Below are 20831 nucleotides of genomic sequence, written 5' to 3'. Positions count from 1 at the left end.
AAAGTGTATCTCTGTCATAGATTTACTATATAATAATTCTCCTTTTTTATTTTATAGTTGATAATATTAGAAGAAGGCTAAGTTATACAGAAAAACCTGCTGTTTTTTAGGAGGAGATACATGATAGAGGAAATTCAGTGAAAGATTAATTAAAAAAAAAAAGGACATTTTCATACAAAAAGCAAACTATCTTAAACACAGAACTAGATTATTTGTACTCCCTATTCAGGCATTTATATAAAAGCATTGCTGTGTTACCTTTGCTGCTACAGCATATCAAAACTGTTCAGCAGATGTTGATTAAAGACATTCAAGTTGCTACGTTTAACATTTCAGTTTAAGTTTAGTGGTGCTTTGATAGTTTATACATAGAAAGCCTGTGTCTGGCCTGTAGTAACTCATTGTGAAACTCAATAAGTGCATTGTCTTTCATGCAGCTATAGTGCAAATATTAAATTACTTCTCATAGTAACAAGAATCTTAGTTCTCTGATGACAACATTTCGAACACTTCAACTCTTAATTGATATAAGCCCATGTACATTGACTGTATGTTAATTTAGAATGATTAAGAAAAGAAGGGAGTACAGAGATATGTTATCCTTCTTTAAAGTCATTACGCTGTCCCTTACATATGAATATAGATGACCTCTGTAGCCAGGGAGCTCAAAGGAAACTTTCCAGTAGAAGAGGTATTATTATTCCTGATTAATTCCTGCCTAATTGGTAAAGCTGTGCTGCTGTGTGGTTTTTGCTTTTTTGTTGGTGGTGTTTGTTGTTGTTTGTGTGGTGTGTGTTGCTTTTTTTTTTTTTTTTTTCCTTTTTACCACTAGCACTTAAGGAAACTCATATAAAATAGTACCAGGTGAAACTTGATTCTCTGTTACAACATCTTGAATGTAATTGGATTGTGGATTCTCCTCTGGAGACATTCAAAACCCGCCTGGACGCCTTCCTGTGTAACCTCACCTAGGTGTTCCTGCTCTGGCAGGGGGATTGGACTAGATGATCTTTTGAGGTCCCTTCCAATCCCTAACATTCTGTGATTCTGTGATTCTGTAATTTCTAAGGGCAGGATGCTCTTTTACTACAAATCAACATAGCTGTATTGAGATCGTATAACTATATTTTTAGTAGCTAGGGGGCAGGCCTGTTATTTTTACTTTCATTGTAAAAATTTTTGCTATTACAGGTTGGTTTTTTTTTTTTTACATATAAAATTATTTTACATTTTTAGGGCTTCCCTTCTCCATCTTCAACCAGCCTGGCCCCTTATTCCTTACTCTGAGAGTAAGGAAGTATAAAGTTTAATATTTTTCCTGTGTTGATTTTGATGAAGTATTATATTTATTTAGATTATATTACAGGAAAGTGGGAAATAAGAGACTATTGGAAATCTCTGAAATAATTTTATGAGGCTGTAGGGAAAAGGTATGTAATTAGGGATTAAAGATGAGAGCAGTTTTGAAGTGCTGAACTTGTACTTTTTTCCCTTCAGGTGTGAAATGTCTGTGGCTCATAAGTTCTATACATTCAATTTATCGTTTAGAATTAAGAACAGTATGCTTATCTGAAAGTCTCGGAATTAAAGAAAGAATACTGGGAGTTTCCTATGTTCTAGAATCACAGAACGCTTGGTGTTGGAAAGGACCTCTAGAGACCATCTAGTCCAACCCACCTGCTAAGGCAGGTTCACCCAGAGCAGATCATGCAGGAATGTGTCCAGGTGGGTTTTGAATGTCTCCAGAGAAGGAGACTCCACAGCCTCTTTGGGCAGCCTGTTCCAGGGCTCTGGCACCTCAAAGGAAAGAAGTTTCTCCTCATGTTCACTTGGAACGTCCTGTGTTTCAGTCTGTGCCCGTTGCCCCTCATCCTGTCGTTGGGCACCACTGAAAGGAGTCTGATCCATCCTCTTGACACCCACCCTTGAGATATTTATAAGCATTGATAAGATCCCGTCTCAGCTTTATATAAGGCTTACATTAATCTTAAGTGAATTACCTGTCTGTACTTTTGAAGTCTTTATACCAAATATGTTTAACATTGTCATACAGTTCTATGTAAAAGGCATGTTATGAAACTATTAATACAAGGAGATACGTAATTACTGTTATAATGTAATTTCTGGCCAGTCTTCTAACAAAATTAGCTGTAGCATTGTAGCATGCTGCAGTAATGTTAGACATTTGCTGTACTCATAACTATATATGGTCTGAGTTACGCTGTCCTATAGAACAGTGTGGTGTTTAAATGTGCATTTATTTCGCTTTTGTCTAGACTCTTGAATCTTTAGAGCTTTCCATTGGAATCAAAACTATAGGAGTTGCTTTAATGACAAATGTATTGAGTTTCAAATTGAAACCTTACAAAGCACGTTAAATAACTTTTTAAACTTGCCAGGAAAGGAAATAAAAGTATTATTTTCTTTCACTCGACCCAGTGGTTTAAATGATAACTCTAAGCCATCAATAGAACTGTATAGTGGTGTAAGAACAAAACAGGTATTCTGGAAGTATTACAATGCATATGTACATAAATTAAAGTATGTGAAAAATAGGCAAGAACAACTGTGAGACTCCAGATTATAATAGAGTTTAAATTTGGTGTGAATTCTTTAACTGGATTTTGCACATAGATGTATATGATATCTCAGTAGAGCAGTCACTTTCTAGGCTAGAAATATTTTATTATAAACCATAGTTCTGGAGTGAATATGGAACAAATGAATATAAGAGAGCAAGAATAAAAGTAAAAACATCCTTCAGGTAATAAAAAAATGCCTATGTTGAATGAAGTTAATTGAAGAAGTATGAAAATAGATAAATAGGTAACTACGGTTAAGATGAGGGGGACTTTGGAGTGAGAAGACAGATTGTTTTTTTTCTCAGATATGGCCTTCTTCAGTGTTTTCATTTAGAAAATACTCTTCAGTATTTCAATTAGGAAAAAAATTAAATGCAGACAGGGAAAAAGAAATGGTGACTAGTCTGAAAAAGAAATTTAGAGCCAGGAAGCTGGAGGGACTGATTAATATCAATTTAGAAGAGTATTTGTAATGGGATATGTTAGTAAAAGTTGCCAATATTGCTGTCTGCAGAAATACTTGGTTAACAGAACAAAAAATGATAACCTCTCTCTAGGTGGTCTTTGTCTCATCCCGGTTGAAAAACCATGCTGGATTTCAGACATGTCATTGTCACAACAGTGATGTAAATGTGAAAGAGTGAGGTAAAAAGAATAGTTAGACACCTGACAGGGACAGGTGTGTGGCTAAAACTAAGGGAGCTTAGTTTTTTTTATTCTAATATTCTGAAGTTATAAAAGAGGAGAAATTATTTTGGACAGTGTAAAACTTAGAAAATGAGTAGCATGAAATCAGATCGAGACATAGATCTGTTATAATAAGTGACTGGATGGCCTTCGAATGGGAAAGGAAATTCAGTTACCGCGGGTTGTTCAACGCCAGGTGTAACACAGGCCACAGTCCTGGGAAGGATCTGAGAGTATCACAGGGCGTTCTGCTGCCCACGAGCAGGATTTGAAAGAGATTCATACAGTGAATGAAAACATTATGTTTTCTCTAAGGATTAAGCCAGGTTTCCAGCCTCTCTAAGCCACAACCTGCTCAACATTTTGACTTTGAAATCAAGTGCAGTTTTTAGTGACTGCCTGTCATTCAGAACTTTAGATGATGGCCCTTTTCTGTAATTAAAAGGAAAACTTTTCTCTGGGTGTCTGTCTGTTTGCCTATCTTAATAATTTTCTCAATTATGTAAAATTATAACTCAGAATAAGTTATGGTAAATCATTCCTTCTGTTATTTTTCTAGTCTTTTTAGTATTTTACTGATGGATATTTCTGTTTTACTGCTTTGTTTTCATTGACAAATGCTTCTCATTATTTTATCAGGACTCTATGCACTTCAATGACTACACTGACTTTAATAGCATATTGTAAAGTTAAATAATTTTATTCAAAATGAGGTAATATGCTTTTTAGCGCCTTTCTTCTGATACTTCAGATACCAAACTCTAAGTCTGCTAATATGCTTTCAGAACAGATTGGTCACCTATTTTAAAACTTACCTTATTTTTCTATTTCTATATATAATTCTCTTTATATATCTGTGTTGCATACAACATACACATCTGTGTTGTTCAGTTAGAGGTGTTTTTTTGTTTGTATGAGGTGTGTTTTTTGGTTGTGAGTTTTGTTGTGTGGTGTGTTTTTTTTTTTTTTTTACTTCCTCCCTCTTTCCTCATGCTACTTCCCATTCATGTTATCCAGCACATTGATTTCTCTGTGTTCATTGCTCCGGAAGGCTTCCCATACTACTGTCTAACTTCTAACTGGCTCTTGCTCTCTTTCTGCAGCTCTTGAGGTGCCTATTTTTACTCTGTTTCCTTTGTAGCTTCTCTTTTCAGTATTCCCTGATGTCCAACACCTGTCTATACAATTTATCTGCTGCCTCTGTCTTCCCACCATCTGTTAACTTTTTTTATGAGACAAGCTGTAATTTTTTAATCCAGGCAGAGGCCCCCAAGTCTTCCCAATTGATAGAGACATAATAGGAATGACAAGATATAAACTAAAAGTTATATCACTATTCATCTTAAATGATTTGTTTTAAAAGTATAAGTATACCAAAGCAGCTTTTTCTACATGTGAGTTTAAATTAGAGTATATTAGGGTATATATACTTCTCTGTCTTGCATATGACATAATGTAACAGTTTTCCATGCAAAATCTTCTTGAAAAATTCTTATATAAGCTAACATCCTATTTTATATGCAAGTACACCAAATAATAAAAAACTGGGGTTGGGTAACAAATTGTCAGATATCTTCAAATGCCTGAAATGTAGGATTGAGCAGAAAGGCACGATTTTTCATGGTTAGCTTGTAGAAGTAAAACAGGTCATATTTTCAGGTGCTCTCGATGTGCAATTGGGCTAGACTTCAAAAAAAGTTCAGCAATCAGTCGTTATCCTGTAATGTGTAAAATGTTGAGAGATATAGAAATTCATACCCAATCAACCCAGCTTGAAAATGTGTCCATGAATATATACGGACAGTTGTTATAAGAACCATTGGCTTTTAAGAATGTCCACCTCTTCATGTGTTGTAACTGGAATTATGTGTTAGTCTATTTTGCATTATTATATTTACAGTCTGGAAAATACCGATTGCATTTTGAATTATATCACAATAAATACATATAATGAGAGCAAAAACTTTTCAATGGATGTCTGACAAGACTGTGAGTCCTGCTTAGAACAGTCGAAGAGTCAAGCTGTTTTGTTCAGAGAATTTATTGGTCCCTGAAGAGAAGGAGACAGAGACTGAGTATTTCCAGATATGCAAGTGGATATTATCAGCCCAGGCTTCTTTTGGCTAGCTTCCTGGTGAAGGTTAATTTTAGCATTAAGTTCCAGCTCGTTCTCAGCTGGAGTCTGGCAACAGAAGCCAAGCTTTCAGTCCAGGAGCTCCTTTCTGTGTGACAGCCTTCTCCTCTCTTGGCTCAATTTGCCCACCGACCTGCTTTTATAGCCCTGTGAAAGTATCAGCTGACTGGAGGGCAGATCCCTTCCCTAAACAGCCCTGGGAGAGTTTTCTGCTCCTCTCTGTATGACAACTCAGCATGCACATCTTCTTAATGCTTCTTGATTCCTCTGAATCCTTCTTGTACCCGTACATTCGAATCCTGTGTTATGGAAGGAATTTAGAAACTTGCAGTGAGTGAAAATGGGTGAAATATTTCCTGCAGTGATTGCACAGTAAACCAGTCAAACACACTTGTTTTGGTAGAAGAAAAAATATATTTACCACTTCTGATCCCCAATTTCAGTTGCATTTGCTGCTTTTTATTGATGCAATAGGGTGCTCTCAGTTGTTTCTACATGTACATGAGATGTTAGGCTGATGTTCTTTTCTTTCTTTATATCTTCTCTGTCAAATTAAGGGACATACATATTTTCTTTTTTCTTTAGGTAAACTTCCAATCCTGTAAGATTTTTTTTTTTTAGATACCATAATGATACCTCATACTTCTGTACTGTTTTCCCTAAGATTTTACTAATACTTGGTTGATACTCCATACGTTTAACAAACTGAATCATATAGAACATATAATGACATGGGAGATACTTGCACGTTATGTGAGTAGATCTCTTGATTCTACCACTGGCATATTTGCTTTCCTCAGCCTACTTTAGGAAAGTTTAATTACTGTGTAACATTGTTGAGACGTTTGAATTGTGAATTTCATGTCTTCATTAATCATAACCTTTTGTTCTTTGCAGCTTTACTACCATACTGTGGTGAATGTGTTGAGTTGAATATCAGATGAATGGATAGACAGAGAACACACAGGACTAAACTGTTTAGTAGCAAGAATGTCTTCTAGACCTTAAAATAGCCCTGTGTTCCTAAATCACTTGCTCCTTAGGATAGAGATTTGTTGTAAGCAAACCTGACAAAACACTTGTAATAAGTTACAATATAAAAGCAACTATTAGTCCTGTTCAGGTGACAGAGCTCTACACCTGCATGTTTCTGTGACAGCTAAGAGGGGTTCAAGGGCTGAGATTTTGTTTGTAGAGCTTCTGTGAAAAGTGGGCTTCACGTGCTGCAAATCCGTGAAGACCTCGTTTCTTTTCAGGTTACTGTACCTGTGATGTATGTGAGAACATTGAAAACAGTTCATTTGGTTATCAACTAGCGGGAAAAGGAAATGTAAGAAATGTATTTCCCTATTATTTTATGGAGTTCTGATAAAGTGTCAACAATCAATATGTAACTGAAATCATGCTATATGTCAGACATTGTAAAAATACAGAAATATAAATAAAAGTGTGAATTTTTCTGCTTTGCCTTTCCAGAATAACAATTAAGTATTGGGACCAATTATTAATATTTCATAGAATAAAAGAATCGCTGACGTTAGAAAAGACCTTTGAGATCGAGTCCAACTGTTAACCTAGGTAAAAAAATTGTATATGAATTTTTCAGCCTTATTTGTTTCTTTAAAATGAAAGAAAAAAGCAAACCAAAACTGGAAGCTACACTGGAAAATAAGTATTTGAATTCTCATTAATGCCTTTGAAAACACCTCGAACTTCACAGTTAGAGAGAAAGAAATGAAAGATTTCTGCAGAGCTGGCTGCCATTACTAGGAATGTGCAACATCTCCAGGCAGAGAGAATACCCTGTCCTGGTTCTTCTGCTCTCTCCTCCTGGAGGCCTCGTTGATGCTTGTGGGGAATTCAGCGTGAAACAGAAGAAGTGGTGGAGTTCTGGTGACAGACTTGGGAGTTTATTGATAAGATAGCCCCTTCTGGTACTGCCATCTTCTTCTAGTTTTTAATCCGCTTGGTTGTTAGAAATTTATGTATTCGTTTGATTTTTTTTTTTTTTTTTTTTTCCCCCCCCTGGGCAGTCTTTAATTGAGTGTCTCTTATTTAGAGATGATGAGATTAATTTCTTGCACTAAAGGTGTTTGGCATAGTGGTGGAAGTGGCTGAAATATTTCAGACTTTGGTTTTCAAAAACATATGCATATTGACTTAGAAATAATTTTAGTTCTCTGTAGGTTTTGGTTTTGTGCATACAGAAAAAGTGGTATATATCTTGAAGTAGAACTAAATTTAATCCCAATAGGCCTGAATACATAATTTCTCATATTTTCCTTAGAAATGTTTTTTTGATCTGATGGTTGTTAGGTGTGTAATGTTGATCCTTCTGATCAAATCAAATTATAATGGCCCTTTACTTGTGTGTTTGCTGCTGCCAATGTTTGTTACTTCTTCGTAGCTTTCATACCTCTTCCTTTCTGTCTCCTGTTCTTTTTTCATTTAATTCCTTGAAAATTCCCATCTCCAGATATCAGCATCTGTATAAACTCTTAGTTTTGTTTGTCCGATACTTTTTTTTGTTTGGTTGCTACTACAGCTTCAGTGTTCAGTAGTAAGAGCATAATTTTTTTTTCATCCACAGTACTGCTTTCTATATTCTGGTCTTTGTTCACATATTTGTATTAATTTCCAGCTCCCTGTTTTAGAGGTGTGATATCACCTCTGCCTCTCATCTTGCATGTCCACTTTCTCTCTAGTGGTAGAATCTTCAGATATTTTTCTTTCTTATTCAAATGCATAAGGAGTTAGCCATGCACACTGCATAGCTTATTTTCTTTTGAAGGGTTTATGCAGTTCATAATGTGTCTTATGTCCTGTTGACACTACTGTAACTTTATACATTCAACTTCTTAGATTGTTGCTTGTGAATAAACAAAAATGAGTTGCCCTCCCTTTTCTGCCTTATTTCATGCCAGGTGTGAACAATATCCATCTCCATTACATCAGTTTGGTTTTCCATTAACTTTTATGTGGCTTAATTTGCAGTATGCATTTTAATGCTTTGTTTAGCACATTAGTGACAATTTTTGCTGGTTAACAAGAAATATGAGATAAATATGTGAGTGAACAGCTTTCATAAAATGTTGAATAGTCCTGAAACAGAAGTAGTAACACAAACGAAGCAAGCACTCTTCTCTAGCTCAGAATTTGAGATGAATTCGCAGTATTCATTTTTTGAAGACAATTTATTCTAGCCACTGAGCAAGGCAGAGATCGAATTCTCATGCAGTCTTTCACAACCGTCTTTACACAGAGCCTTGCCTAACAAAATTAGTTGTACTTAGTATGTCATCCCAAGACTTGACATTTGTTCTCTATGAAATGGTACACTTCGTTTACTTAACATGTCAGTGCATATTACAAAGGACAGCGTAAATCCACAGGGTATAGTTTACCCATAAGTTCTTGGTTGGCAGTGTTAATACTGGCTAATAGTAGCATTTTGTAAGTAGAGAGGAAGGTATGTCGTAGGTAAGTTATTTGTTTGTTTTGTTTTATTGGAGCTATTTTATAAAGAATTGTTTTAAAATGGCGTTATATATGTTAGTACAATAAATGAGGCAATAACATTACCCAACAAAACGTGATGAAAAATAGAGATGAATAGATTTCACTGAGACAAATTTCATGTCACAGCTGCTTCAGTTTCATTCATAAAATGATGTAGCATTTTATAATGCAATATTTCTGAAGATACAAGTTAGAATTTGAAGCCTTATTTTGCTTAAGCACTCTATGAATTAACATGCTTCTGGCCCAAAACACTTGCTACTTTTTAAGAGACAAGTTTGCCTGTAAAGATTAGCACTTTCAAACAAAGTAAAAGGGAAGATGGATAAAATGGGCACAACCAGGTGGTTGTCAATAATGTTAAGTATAGTGCCTAAAAAAAAAAAAAAAGTCTTTGATATATAAATAATGAACAACCATAAAGGTAAGTTTTCAAACCACAATGTTAATCTGAACAAATGTGTAATCCTAACGGCAAAAGCTCAATGAGCTTGAAGAAGCAGAAAATGTGTTGTGTAGAAATGCTGTAATTTTGTAAAGAAACAATATAAGTGGACCTCAGGGAAGATATTCTGTTTTAACTTTTTTTCCTGGTTTCTTATTACGGTCTTATGTCTGTCTTCTGTTTTTTTATGCTTGTCAAGTAGAGCAAAATTCTGAAGGATTATATTCTTTCCTGCTTGGATTATGTGAGTTGGGAAGATAGCAATAGGGTAATTACTGGCTCATGCAACTGCTCTATTGCCCTTGTCATCAGGTTAATGTGAGAGCTGATGTCTGAAGCAGCATTTGCTTCATTAGCTCCTTTGTGACAGTCACTGTGCAGCTGCACTTTGCCACTTTGAACTGTGGTTCCGAAGGAAGTTTGAGGTAAAAACTATTCAGATAGGTTATAATTGTCTTTTGTGAAAACCTTACAGACCCGTTGATTTGGAGACTGCTTTCTGCTTGAGCACAGACGTGGTGGGAAATGTTGTTTTATGTAACCTAAAGGGTTACATAAAATTTATGGACAGCTTTACAAATACCTTCACTGTCTCTGCTTTAGTAATCCGCTGTCATATCAACAGTGTGGGACTGAGCTGGTCATATTCTTTGGGCCACTTGAAATCTCTGAAGTTTAAGAAAGTCTTGTGGGGCAAAATAATGAAATAATATAAAGCTAAAAGGTACTATTGAACTGTGTATTACGTTGTAATCTGAAAAAAAGTACAATGCTGCTGTGTTACTCCAATTTGGAAGATATAAATTTGGAAGGTAGTAACAGAAAGGCACTCTGGAAATATTTTAATAACATAAACAGCTGTAGGTAAGAAGCTTCATTCTATTGAGAAATAATCAGGCATTTTGGTAGGTATTGGAACTGCTTATGAAATCCAAGAGTATTTTGTCATGTGATGATAAGATTAGAGCAAGCTATTTCCAATTTCCTTGGTAAAGCCAAAGATTAGTGCAAATCTCACACTTTAATAAATATATTCAGTTGCAAGCAACAAAGCCCCGTTTTATTTTAAAGCATTTTGTATTTTAATATAATTTTTCAACGTAACATTTATTTTCATTTTTAGAATCTAAATGAATATGTATTTTGACTTGCGAAGAAATACTCATAATTAATGCTTGTCTGTTTACCTACTTAAAAGGAAGAAAACCAAAGTGAAATTTAGTAGTACTGAGTGGTGAAGCACATTTGGGACTGGTCCCTTTCAAATCAAAAGACAGTTCTGCAGTGTTAAACTGGTGAAGCACAAGTTGGCCTTCAGTGAACTCATTTTGTTAATTGAAATTGTGCTTAAACTGGAAAATATATTTAGCTCATATAGCGACTGTTGGTGGAAAGCTATAGAGCAATAGCTTCCCCTTCTTGCCCCATAGGCTGAAACTTCAGGTAGCTGCTGTGAAGCTTGTTAATTTTAGAATACTTTGGCTTGATATTTAATAACCACACATCATTTGGTAAAAATTTCTGGCTAAAAATCTATAATGCTTTCCAAAAGCTCTACATCTGTATATTGAGCTTTCAGGTAGTAATACTTTTATGGTTACGGTAGGGCAAAATTATTTCAGTTTTTTCTTGGTGTTTCATTAGAAATTATGCATACACACATACACACACGTAAATGAAAGGAGATGTTGAAACGTGTAGATGGTTCTAGGTCACTGCCAAAGCTGGTTTCACGTTCTGGGATATACTGAGATGTTTCTGAAAAGGTCTGTGTGAGACAGAACATTTATCATGAGTCTTACCAATAAAAATAGTTAGTAGACATTTAGAGTATTTGCATTTGAACTATACCTAACTATTTTTTCCTGTTTTGGTTAATAGTTACATTTTTGTCTTTTGTTATGTATATCTATGAGGCAGCAGCTGAAGTCTGAGAATGAATACTAAAGTTTTAAAGTAGTCATAGTTAATGCTCATGTTGAATGAATGCTGTTGTTTATTAAACCTATTTTTTCTTGTAATTCCATTAACTTTTTAAAGTAGAATGTAACAGTACTTGGCAAATTGTTCATTTTTTTTTTTTTTCTTAAAATAGTAAGTTGTTGGGTTTTGTTTTGTTGTTTTGGGTTTTTTTGGTAAATAATGAAAATGGTGCACACGAAAGTTCTGTTTTATCCCCTATATTTCAGTATTAAATTTAAATTCAAATTCAGCTAATCTTATACTTTTGATCTACTTCACTGGAGCAGACATGACCTGTGTTTTAATATGAAACAAATCTCAAAGAGTTCTGCCTAGAGACACTTAGAATAGAGCAAAATTAATTTTAGTATTGACAGTGTTACAAAATACTCATTTTCTGAGTTATTTAAAACTCAAATACAGAACAGAGAGGAAAATACACGGAGCTAAATTTAAGTACATGGCTTCACACTTTCACTAGCTAGTCTCCAATAAATTGTCTCTTACACTGTCTTAAACTCTCTTATACTTTAATGTGTATCTCTAAAGACAAATTGTTGTAGCATGAAACATTTTCTTTCATTGTATAATTCTCTTGCTAATTCCATAGTGCAGTACCTTAATTTTGACAAGGAAGGTAATTTTCTTTTGAGAGCTTGGTTTACCGTAGAATTTTAAAGCCTGTCTGTGGGTAAGATTTAATGTAATCTCTTGAGTATTTAAGAAGCATTCCTGAGACTGTCACCAAAAAGTGACAAGATTAGCACTTGCAGTTTATTGACAGGATGCCTCACAGGAAAGACGTTTATCAGCAAGGGTATTTTATTTATTTTTTTTTTTTTAAGAAGGAGTAAATCTGTCTTAAGCTCTGGGAATATACATACTTTCTGAAATACAGAAGAATGGAGCAGTTTCTTTTCACACATCTCATGGCACAGGAACATAGCAGTTTACAGAGGTAACAATTACATGTTGACAAAACTACACAGTAACTAATTTCATATCAGATAAACATGTAGAGACTGAAGAAACTCTTGACAGTCCTTGTCATAAATTGAATTCAGGCATGCTCAAAAGTTAGTAATTATTCATCAATAAATTGTGTCCTTACATATAAGCCTGTACCCAAATAAATGTTGGAGAATGGCAGAGGTTACCAGAGGGTTCGTTGTTCTTTCTGGGTTTAAAAAACCCAGGAAGAACTAAATCATATCTGATGTTCCAAGATTTTAGCATGTGAGACTGTTCAGTCTCTTTGCCTCCTGTAGTCTTTCTGTGAGGACTTTTTGTGATTAACTGGTCATAAAGTCTTGTCTGTATTAGCAGATCTTTGCTAATCCTGTGCCCATCCCAACCAACAAACACTCTGTGGTACTGATTCTAGTGTCGCATACCCCAGTGTGGTCCTGTTCCCATCAAAGCATTTCCTTCAGATTTATATAGCACAAATAGAAGAATAATCAGATCCTTGCCTCTTATTTTATCTATGGACCACGCATTGAATGACTTATTTTAAAGCAGTTGTGATTCAATGGGGATGTTTTTAATTTGCTGCCTGTTCTCTTTACCTCTGAGGAAAGAATTCTGTAAATGCTGAATAATTTTAGAACATGTTTTCTTGGTTAAGAGTTGAATCGTATTTTGAATTAGTTTTAAGAGGAAGGAAATAGTGTAAATGCTGTGGAATTCAGATAAGCACTGTGCATAGGAAATAAGTACTTTAATTTAGGGTGCCTAGAACTGGTGATTCAAGCTGATGATAATAAAGGACCAGATTTTAACTTTGTTTCGAAGAACATGTAATCAATATTCACTCTCCTGCTTTATTTCCTTTTCGCTTGAGAAATTATTTTGGTGAAGCTGAAATGTGCAATTGCTTAAGTATTCCACAGGGTGTCACGAGGTAGTTGTTGGAATCATTAATACTTGAGTGAAAGTGAAGAAACATAGTGTGCTGGCCTCTGAATGCCAGTTAGTGTAACTTTAGATGTGACTAATACACATGCCATAAAATAAAAAGTTCTTAACTCATTAACACATGTATCTTATTTCTCTATCTGTATAAAATATACACACGATGAAAAATGTTACGAGAGGTCGTTTACAAGAGTGAGCTATTCTATGTCAGGTCTTCCCAAAAAACCTTTCTATATATAGCTTAGCATTTTATAGTGTACAGAGCAAGTGGAATCTTTGGCCCATAGCAGTAGTCTGACATACCAAATTATGTATATATTAAAAAAAAAAAGCATAATACTTGTATTTGCCATACTGTTACAAAGAATTTCTAACTGGAATGTGCTCCTCCAAATTTAGTTTCAATTTTTATTTTAGTTTATTTTAATTTTTATTTAAGTTCTTTTAAAATTTAAACGTATTTTAACAAACTTCATACAGCTGTACTGTGGATTTTATGATTTGTTAATTATAGCTATATATGACCTCAAAACTTCAGGCTTTTTTTCCTGCACATGTATAATGTAGTAGGAGGAGAATTTTTACTGAAGCATGCCCCAAATTAAAGTGTGTTTAATTTTTGGTTATACATTTTTGCATACAGAAACCAAATTTTTATTGATATAACTATTGACTTCGGCGGAGTTGCACACGCACTGAATTCAGCTTCAGGTTTGTAAAAGAATCTTTAAATACAGTTTAACAGTAATTCTGAAGGATCTCTCTTCTGAATTGTTAAAACCTGAATTGCTTTAAATGGAATTTAAATTTGCCATGAGAAAAATTACATTACTTTATGAAATGAAGGGCAAAACTTCATTTGTTTCAGTAGCAACAGTGTGTGATCCAAGGTGTAAAATCACTGATTAAAATAAGAATTTGAATCTCTGATGATAGAAATAATTTGTCTAATTTTAACAGCATATATAAAACAGTTTTGAACAAATGATTCCTTATGGATTTAGGCATATTTTGTTGTATTATATGAAGTGGCATATAAAATAATAGACTAGGTAATTCTATTGTTACTATTTATTTGTGCTTCTGACAGACAATTAACACAATTTTACAAATACAACGTATCACACATCCTCTCTGCATCATGTCCAGAATGTCATAGTGCCTTACAGCCATTTAAGGTGATTGCCATGACAATCAGAAGCTGAGTGCTTTTATTCAGATTTTTTTCCAAAATCCACATGGTCCTGTGGACAATTGTTTGTGCAAAACCTTTCTGACCTAACCACTATAAATCATGACCTGTTTAACAGACCAGTGTCTTTATAGGTACCATAGCAGTATGTTGAAATACTTGCTCAAGGGAGAACTAGACCTGATTAAAGCAGCTTTAATATCCCATATAGAGTGACATACCTTAAATCTTCATGGAGATGAAGAAGGGGAATGGAAATGGTGGCCTTTGGGTTGTTTGGGTTTTTCTGTTTCTGGGTTTGGCTTTTTGGAATATAAACATCCTGGTCTCTGTCCAGGTGAGTTTCCTTTACCGCAGGGCATTGTGGAAGAAGAGGTTTATAGATAGGTAGGTTATTGTTCTTCTTCCTCAGTTTAAGGCTCACTGAACTCACTTTGTCTCTCCCTTTCTTTGTCCTTCTTACTGCAACTAGAATAATCTGAAGGGGTAATTCCACACATACTTTGAATTTCTGAGATAATACAGTACCTTAAACTGACGTGATTAATATTTAAATAATAAAATACCTATTTGCACTGAGATTTTCCCTATAATTTAGTATAAAATGATACTTTTTAGCAAAGGAAAACAAAACGGGAAGGACAGAAGTTAAAAGCTCTTGATATTATACCATGTAAACGCATGGCAGTATACTGAGGCATATGTATTGTATGTGTGATACGTATACATTCAATTGATCCTAGCACCCAGGTCTCTCTTTAAATGTTAAGACAAGGTTAGTGAATATTATAATCTGTTTTTGTTTTCAGATTGAAAATCTACAGGAGCAACTTAGGGACAAAGACAAACAACTAACCAATCTAAAAGACAGAGTGAAGTCATTACAGACGGATTCTAGTAACACAGACACAGCACTGGCAACCTTAGAAGAAGCTCTGTCAGAAAAGGTAATGTTTTCGCATGGGACAGCATTATGTGCTGCTCTTGTGGGTGAAGTGTGTCCAGAAAATGTCTTTTTAAGTTGCTCTGATACAGGTAACAAAGCTCATGGGCCTTGTCAGGAAAGCAGGTGTCTGTGTTCCGGTAGGATAAGCACAGAGTGATTCCCAGCTGATGAACTGGAACAGGACTCTGAGTTAAGGAAGGATGTCCTCTGAAATGGGCATGGAGTAAGTGGCCCAGTACATGGGAAGATTTTCCCCTGGTCAATGGGATGAGTGGTTGTTTCTTGAAAGAATCGAAAGGCATGGACACCTGACTTAAAGAAGGTAGAGTCTGGGGTATTTTTATGGCTTTGTGATCTTGATTATCCTGTTCGTTTTTCTGTTAAGCAGAGCCTAACTGAAGACCATCAGCAAGTGACTGTACCAACTGTTACCTTGGCTTGCTGTTAGCACTATTGATTTCCTACAGTTAATTTAGATGAGAAATTGTATATCATAAAAAATGGAGAATTACTTCTTTTTTTTTTTTTCTTTAAAAACTATGTATTTAATTTGAATCTACCTAGCAGAAGGGATAAATCTGGACTGTTTAAATTAGTGGCAACATTCCTACCAGTTTCAGTGACATCAGGGTTTTTCATCCAGTTAGCTTTGAATGCAGGGTAATCCAAGTGAATTTATGTGCCAAAAAAAAATTAGTACAAGTACTCACTTTTTGCAGCTCACAGATCTTGATGTATATCACTTAAATGTGCATAGGTCAGTGCAACTAATTTGAGTATTAGATGCCATTCTGCATACCTGCGAGGGTATTTATGACTGTATGCAACTTTAAAATGCAACTATGGTGTTGGTACTAAAACCTAAAATGCTAGTGTTGGATTCTTGCTTTCTTTGTGTGTTTAATCACCTTACTAACATTTGCTTGGTCAACAACAGTGAAAAAATTTGGCATTGCTATTACATCCGTGGCTTCATATGGATAAGCTTCCAGCATTTATACAGTAAAGAAAGTATCTGCATTTTGTTAATCTTTCATTCCTAATCTGGACAGAGTGCTCACCAATCTCACAGCATATTAATAAGAAATCACACAAAGTTCTTTTTAGAACTAAACTCAAAAAGGTTTTAGTTCAATTCCTTAACCCTAAGTTTGGAGCTGGTCAAAGTACTAAAAGTTCTGAACAAAATAAAGGTTACACTGCAATAAACAAAAACTAAGTTCACTCCCATCAAAAAAAAAAAAAAGTTTGAAAATCAGAATATACAAAACTGCTATCAGCTTCCTTGATATTTTAACAAGAAACTTTTCAAATAATATCTCAGCTCTTGGACTGGCCCAAAGCAGCTCAAGAGGTTGCTTTCATGAAGCTGATATTTATAAAGTTGGTCCTACTGTAGCAGCATACAGCAGATAAGCAATTGAGTATGTCTGATAATGGAGCTATATGCTGTGGCAATTCAGTTCCTACTTCTGTGATAAAGTGCAAATAGATTAGACCTGTGAGGTCCTAGATTAGTGTGTAAGGAAAGCTCGCCAATGCAAATAAGACTGAAACAAGAACATGTTGTGATTTCTGCAAGTTAGCTTTTAATCAAGTAAAACATGGTATTTTAGGGCCTTTTAACACATTTTTGACATTTAGCCTTATGCAGCTGACAGATAAATTAGTCTTCTATTGTGATTGAGAAAAAAATTGTACTGTTCATTAATAACATGAAATAATGTTTAATTTGTTCTAGAAGAAAAAAAATAATTGAGGTAAATAAATGTTCAAGAAATGTTCAAGTCTCAATATAACTAGGAGGATTCTGAATCGTTATTAAACTGTTCCTCTTAGTGGAGGCTGTCATTTCAACCTTAATATTCAAGGAACTAAGGATTTGTACTGTTCGTTACTAGGAATAAACTTGAAGTTATTTAATATCTCAAATCATCCCTTTCTTGCATAATCTATATAGCAAAATTAAAAAAAAAAAAAAAGCTAGTCCATTCACTGGTTTGTCTGTGGTGTAATACTCAACAACGTTGCTATTGAAGGACCTTCATTCTGTATGAAAACATTTCTACCTGAAATCCTGCCAGATGTGAGTCAGAGGGCGATTTTGACATTGGGGAAGCCAGGAGCTGGGTACCGCACTGGTTCCAGGGGTCTTGCTGCAGAGACAGTTGATACTGTCTTGCAAACATTTAATTACATGGAGCTGCTACCTTTGGTTGTCACCGTATCTTTTTGATTTTGTGCTAAGTGGAACACAGTACGTCATCACTGTGAAGATTCTTCCAGCAGCAATAATTTGGTAATATGTGTATTCAGTTAGCTAGATTGTGAAAGTGGGTCACTGATGTCAGGTGAATGCTAGATGCAAAATGAAAGCAGCATTATGAACTTCCACCCCTTTGAAAAGGTTTTCCTCAGGAACTGGGTAGCAAAAAATAACTATACCAGTAGTCTTATTACATGATTATTCAGTATAGTGCTGATTATTTTATAGTGTCTTAAATATTCAAAATACATTGATTTACAAATGTAAATATAACTACTTATTTGGTAAAGATATTTATTTTTTAAAAATCTTCTAATAATATTTAACATTAATTTTACTAATACAAATAATTACATTATAAAAGGCTATTAGCATTCAAAAACCAGCCAAATTCAAGTTGAATAAACCAGTCACGACCTCTCTGTTTTGAACTTTTATTCAAGACTTCAGTCACTTATGAATACAGGAAATACTAACTTCCCATATCTATCACAAGACTAAACATATTCATATCACTATAGATATTTAAGGAAGTTTCTGTACTATGGTACTCTTATCAAGTATTTAAAACCCTGATCCGATGCTTGTGAAATCAGGGGAAATGTTGCATTGACTTGAATACCATTAACTCAGTCATTGTCTGCTTCAGAAGGTTGATTTTTCTGAGTGGTACTTAATGTAAGGAAATTTTATTCTGTCTTTTCCTAAATGATTCCCAACTTTTCCATTTTGCAATTCTTTCCCTTGTTAGGAAAGAATAATAGAGCGCTTGAAGGAGCAAAGGGAGCGAGATGACAGAGAAAGGCTTGAAGAAATTGAATCTTATAAAAAAGAAAACAAAGACCTGAAGGAGAAAGTTAATGCTTTACAAGCCGAACTGACAGAAAAAGAGGTCAGTCTTTTCAGTAAAATCTATGTTCTTCTATCTATGTCATTATGATGAAAGAAAGTGCGCTAGGATTACTCTTGAATCATTTTTAAGTACTGAAATTGTGCCACTCCAGTGTTCAGCTTCTGAACTGCTATTTTCTTAAGCATTCTTCATAGTCCTCACCTTTGTACATAAAATATTGCTTCAGTTTTTGCATAGTTGTGTGTCATTATCTCTACTTTTTCCTTTACATAAGCCTCCAGTAGGCTCAAATATTCCATTGTTGCTCCTGTTTGTCAGAGCAGTTGATTTCAAAGTAATCGTACCTCCAGAATATAATGTCAACTTGTGTGTGTTATGAATATTTCTATATTTCACTGTGTGCCAGCTCCTGTGGTTCCAGTTGGTTGTATTCTCAAAACGCTATCAATGCTTATCTTTGTGTCAACTCTTTTTGGGGCAGGGGAGGGGGAACAGGATCCAAGTGATTACTGAGTTGGCAATAAGTTAGTGTGCTGGTGACTAGGAATTAACTTTTTACTCTTGGTCATTTTTCAGTCTAGTTTAATCGATCTCAAAGAACATGCATCTTCATTGGCATCAGCAGGGCTGAAAAGAGACTCCAAACTTAAGTCTTTAGAAATAGCCATAGAACAAAAGAAAGAAGAGTGTAGTAAGTTGGAAGCACAGTTGAAAAAGGTAAGTTGCATCTTAAAACAAACAAACAAAAGCAATCGGAAAACCAAAAATCAACATCCCACACCCTCAGCCTGAAAAGATGTACTTATTTACTCTTCTGGAATAAATCTAAAATCTACCCATCTTATACTGTTTGCTGATGCTTGCATCAAATACTGCTAACTTTTTCGTAAGAGGCTTGTACCCAAGCCAGTAGCGAGCCTCAGAAATTATCTTGAATAATACGAATAATTCCCTATATGCGGGAATTCTGAGAAGCTACTACAAATAGATGAGCTGGGAACAGGATGTTGGAGAGAAAGTAGAAGAGCAGAAATAAATTATCAAACCAGCAATTTCTATGTTTATTAATTTATGCCATTATTAGAAGAAGCCTGAAATGTTTGCAGCATAGGAAAAAAAATGAAGACTTGCCCAGGAAATGCTGTAATACTTAATAATAATTTAAAAAATCTGCTTCAAAAATGGAAATTCTAGCTAGGTTTTATTTTGACTTTTTTTTTGGCTTTGTTAGTGAACACGTTTGCAGTAATTAAGCAACAAAATGCATGGTTTATCTCAGCTAGTAATTTGGTATTTCCATTCAGCAAGTAGTGGAAGCAGGCATTTAAAGGAAAACATACAAATGCTATATTTTATAACATGGTTTTATTAAAATTGATGGATTAAAATAGTTTTTGCTTAAATGATTTGCTAGTTTGTTGATGCCCTTTCTACCATACTTTGTTTCTTTGACCTTTTTCTGTGTCATTTCTGTGTCATGTGGTAATGTCTGCTCTCATGACATATTTGATGGGTTTGGGCATTATGTTTGCCTTCTGCAATTCATGAGTAAATATATGTCAAACATTAATTTTTTTTTATATTGATATCTAACGTTTTGTTTTCTAGAAAAGAATATTTGTTCTGTGAATATTACCACCATTAAGATAATATTCTGACGCTCTCATTATCCAGGTTGAGTAGTTTCCTGCTCTGTTTAAGCAGTGTTCCAATAGCCTTACCTGTGAAGAAGGTCTTGCTATAAGTGTAAAGTATACTGGAGTGTAAACCCTCTACTTCTGTTATATTTTAAAACAGAAAAAAATATATACAATAAGGTGCCTGTGTTATTATGTTTAGTTGTGGAGAGGAGGGAAGGGAATCTCTTTAAATAAACTTATACAAAAACCTTTAATGGAAACATAACTACTTTAAATGTTTGTTAGCTTATAAATGCTATTGATTTCAGGATAAAAATATCCAAAGAAGCTGTTTCTCTGGAAGTCCTTTATTTTGCTTTAGCTTACTTTGTATTTGTTTACATTGCACTTCAGTACAAAATATACTGTGTTACAGTCTGAAGTATCTTAATTTTCTTCATTTAAAAAACTAGTTAATAAATCCTACAAGCACAGATCACTTAAAAAGAAAATCAAAATTCTCTTGAAGGACTTGAAATCCTAAGTCAATCTTTTATGATTGTACATATAAACACATCATACAGTCATGGAAAAATAAGGGCTTGTAAAAGTCAGAGAGTGTCTGAGACGTCTTTCATATAAAAAGGGAGCATGTTCCCTGTGTATGAATACAAAGGATTATTAAATGAAAGTTGAAAACATAATAGTT

The 20831-nt window shown here is 34.6% G+C and overlaps 1 protein-coding gene across 1 annotated transcript in view; it reads left to right on the top strand.

The window, feature by feature from the left end:
* Positions 1-20831, top strand: part of ERC2 (ELKS/RAB6-interacting/CAST family member 2) — a 400553-nt gene that overhangs the window by 155332 nt on the left and 224390 nt on the right. The window contains exons 8-10 of the mRNA XM_065642652.1: positions 15248-15385; positions 18402-18542; positions 19080-19220. Of these exons, the coding sequence (XP_065498724.1) occupies positions 15248-15385; positions 18402-18542; positions 19080-19220 (420 nt within the window). The remainder of the gene's footprint in view (positions 1-15247; positions 15386-18401; positions 18543-19079; positions 19221-20831) is intronic.

This window comes from Caloenas nicobarica, chromosome 11, assembly GCF_036013445.1.
Source record: "Caloenas nicobarica isolate bCalNic1 chromosome 11, bCalNic1.hap1, whole genome shotgun sequence".
NCBI lineage: Eukaryota > Metazoa > Chordata > Aves > Columbiformes > Columbidae > Caloenas > Caloenas nicobarica.
This window is presented reverse-complemented; position numbering and strand designations above follow the sequence as displayed.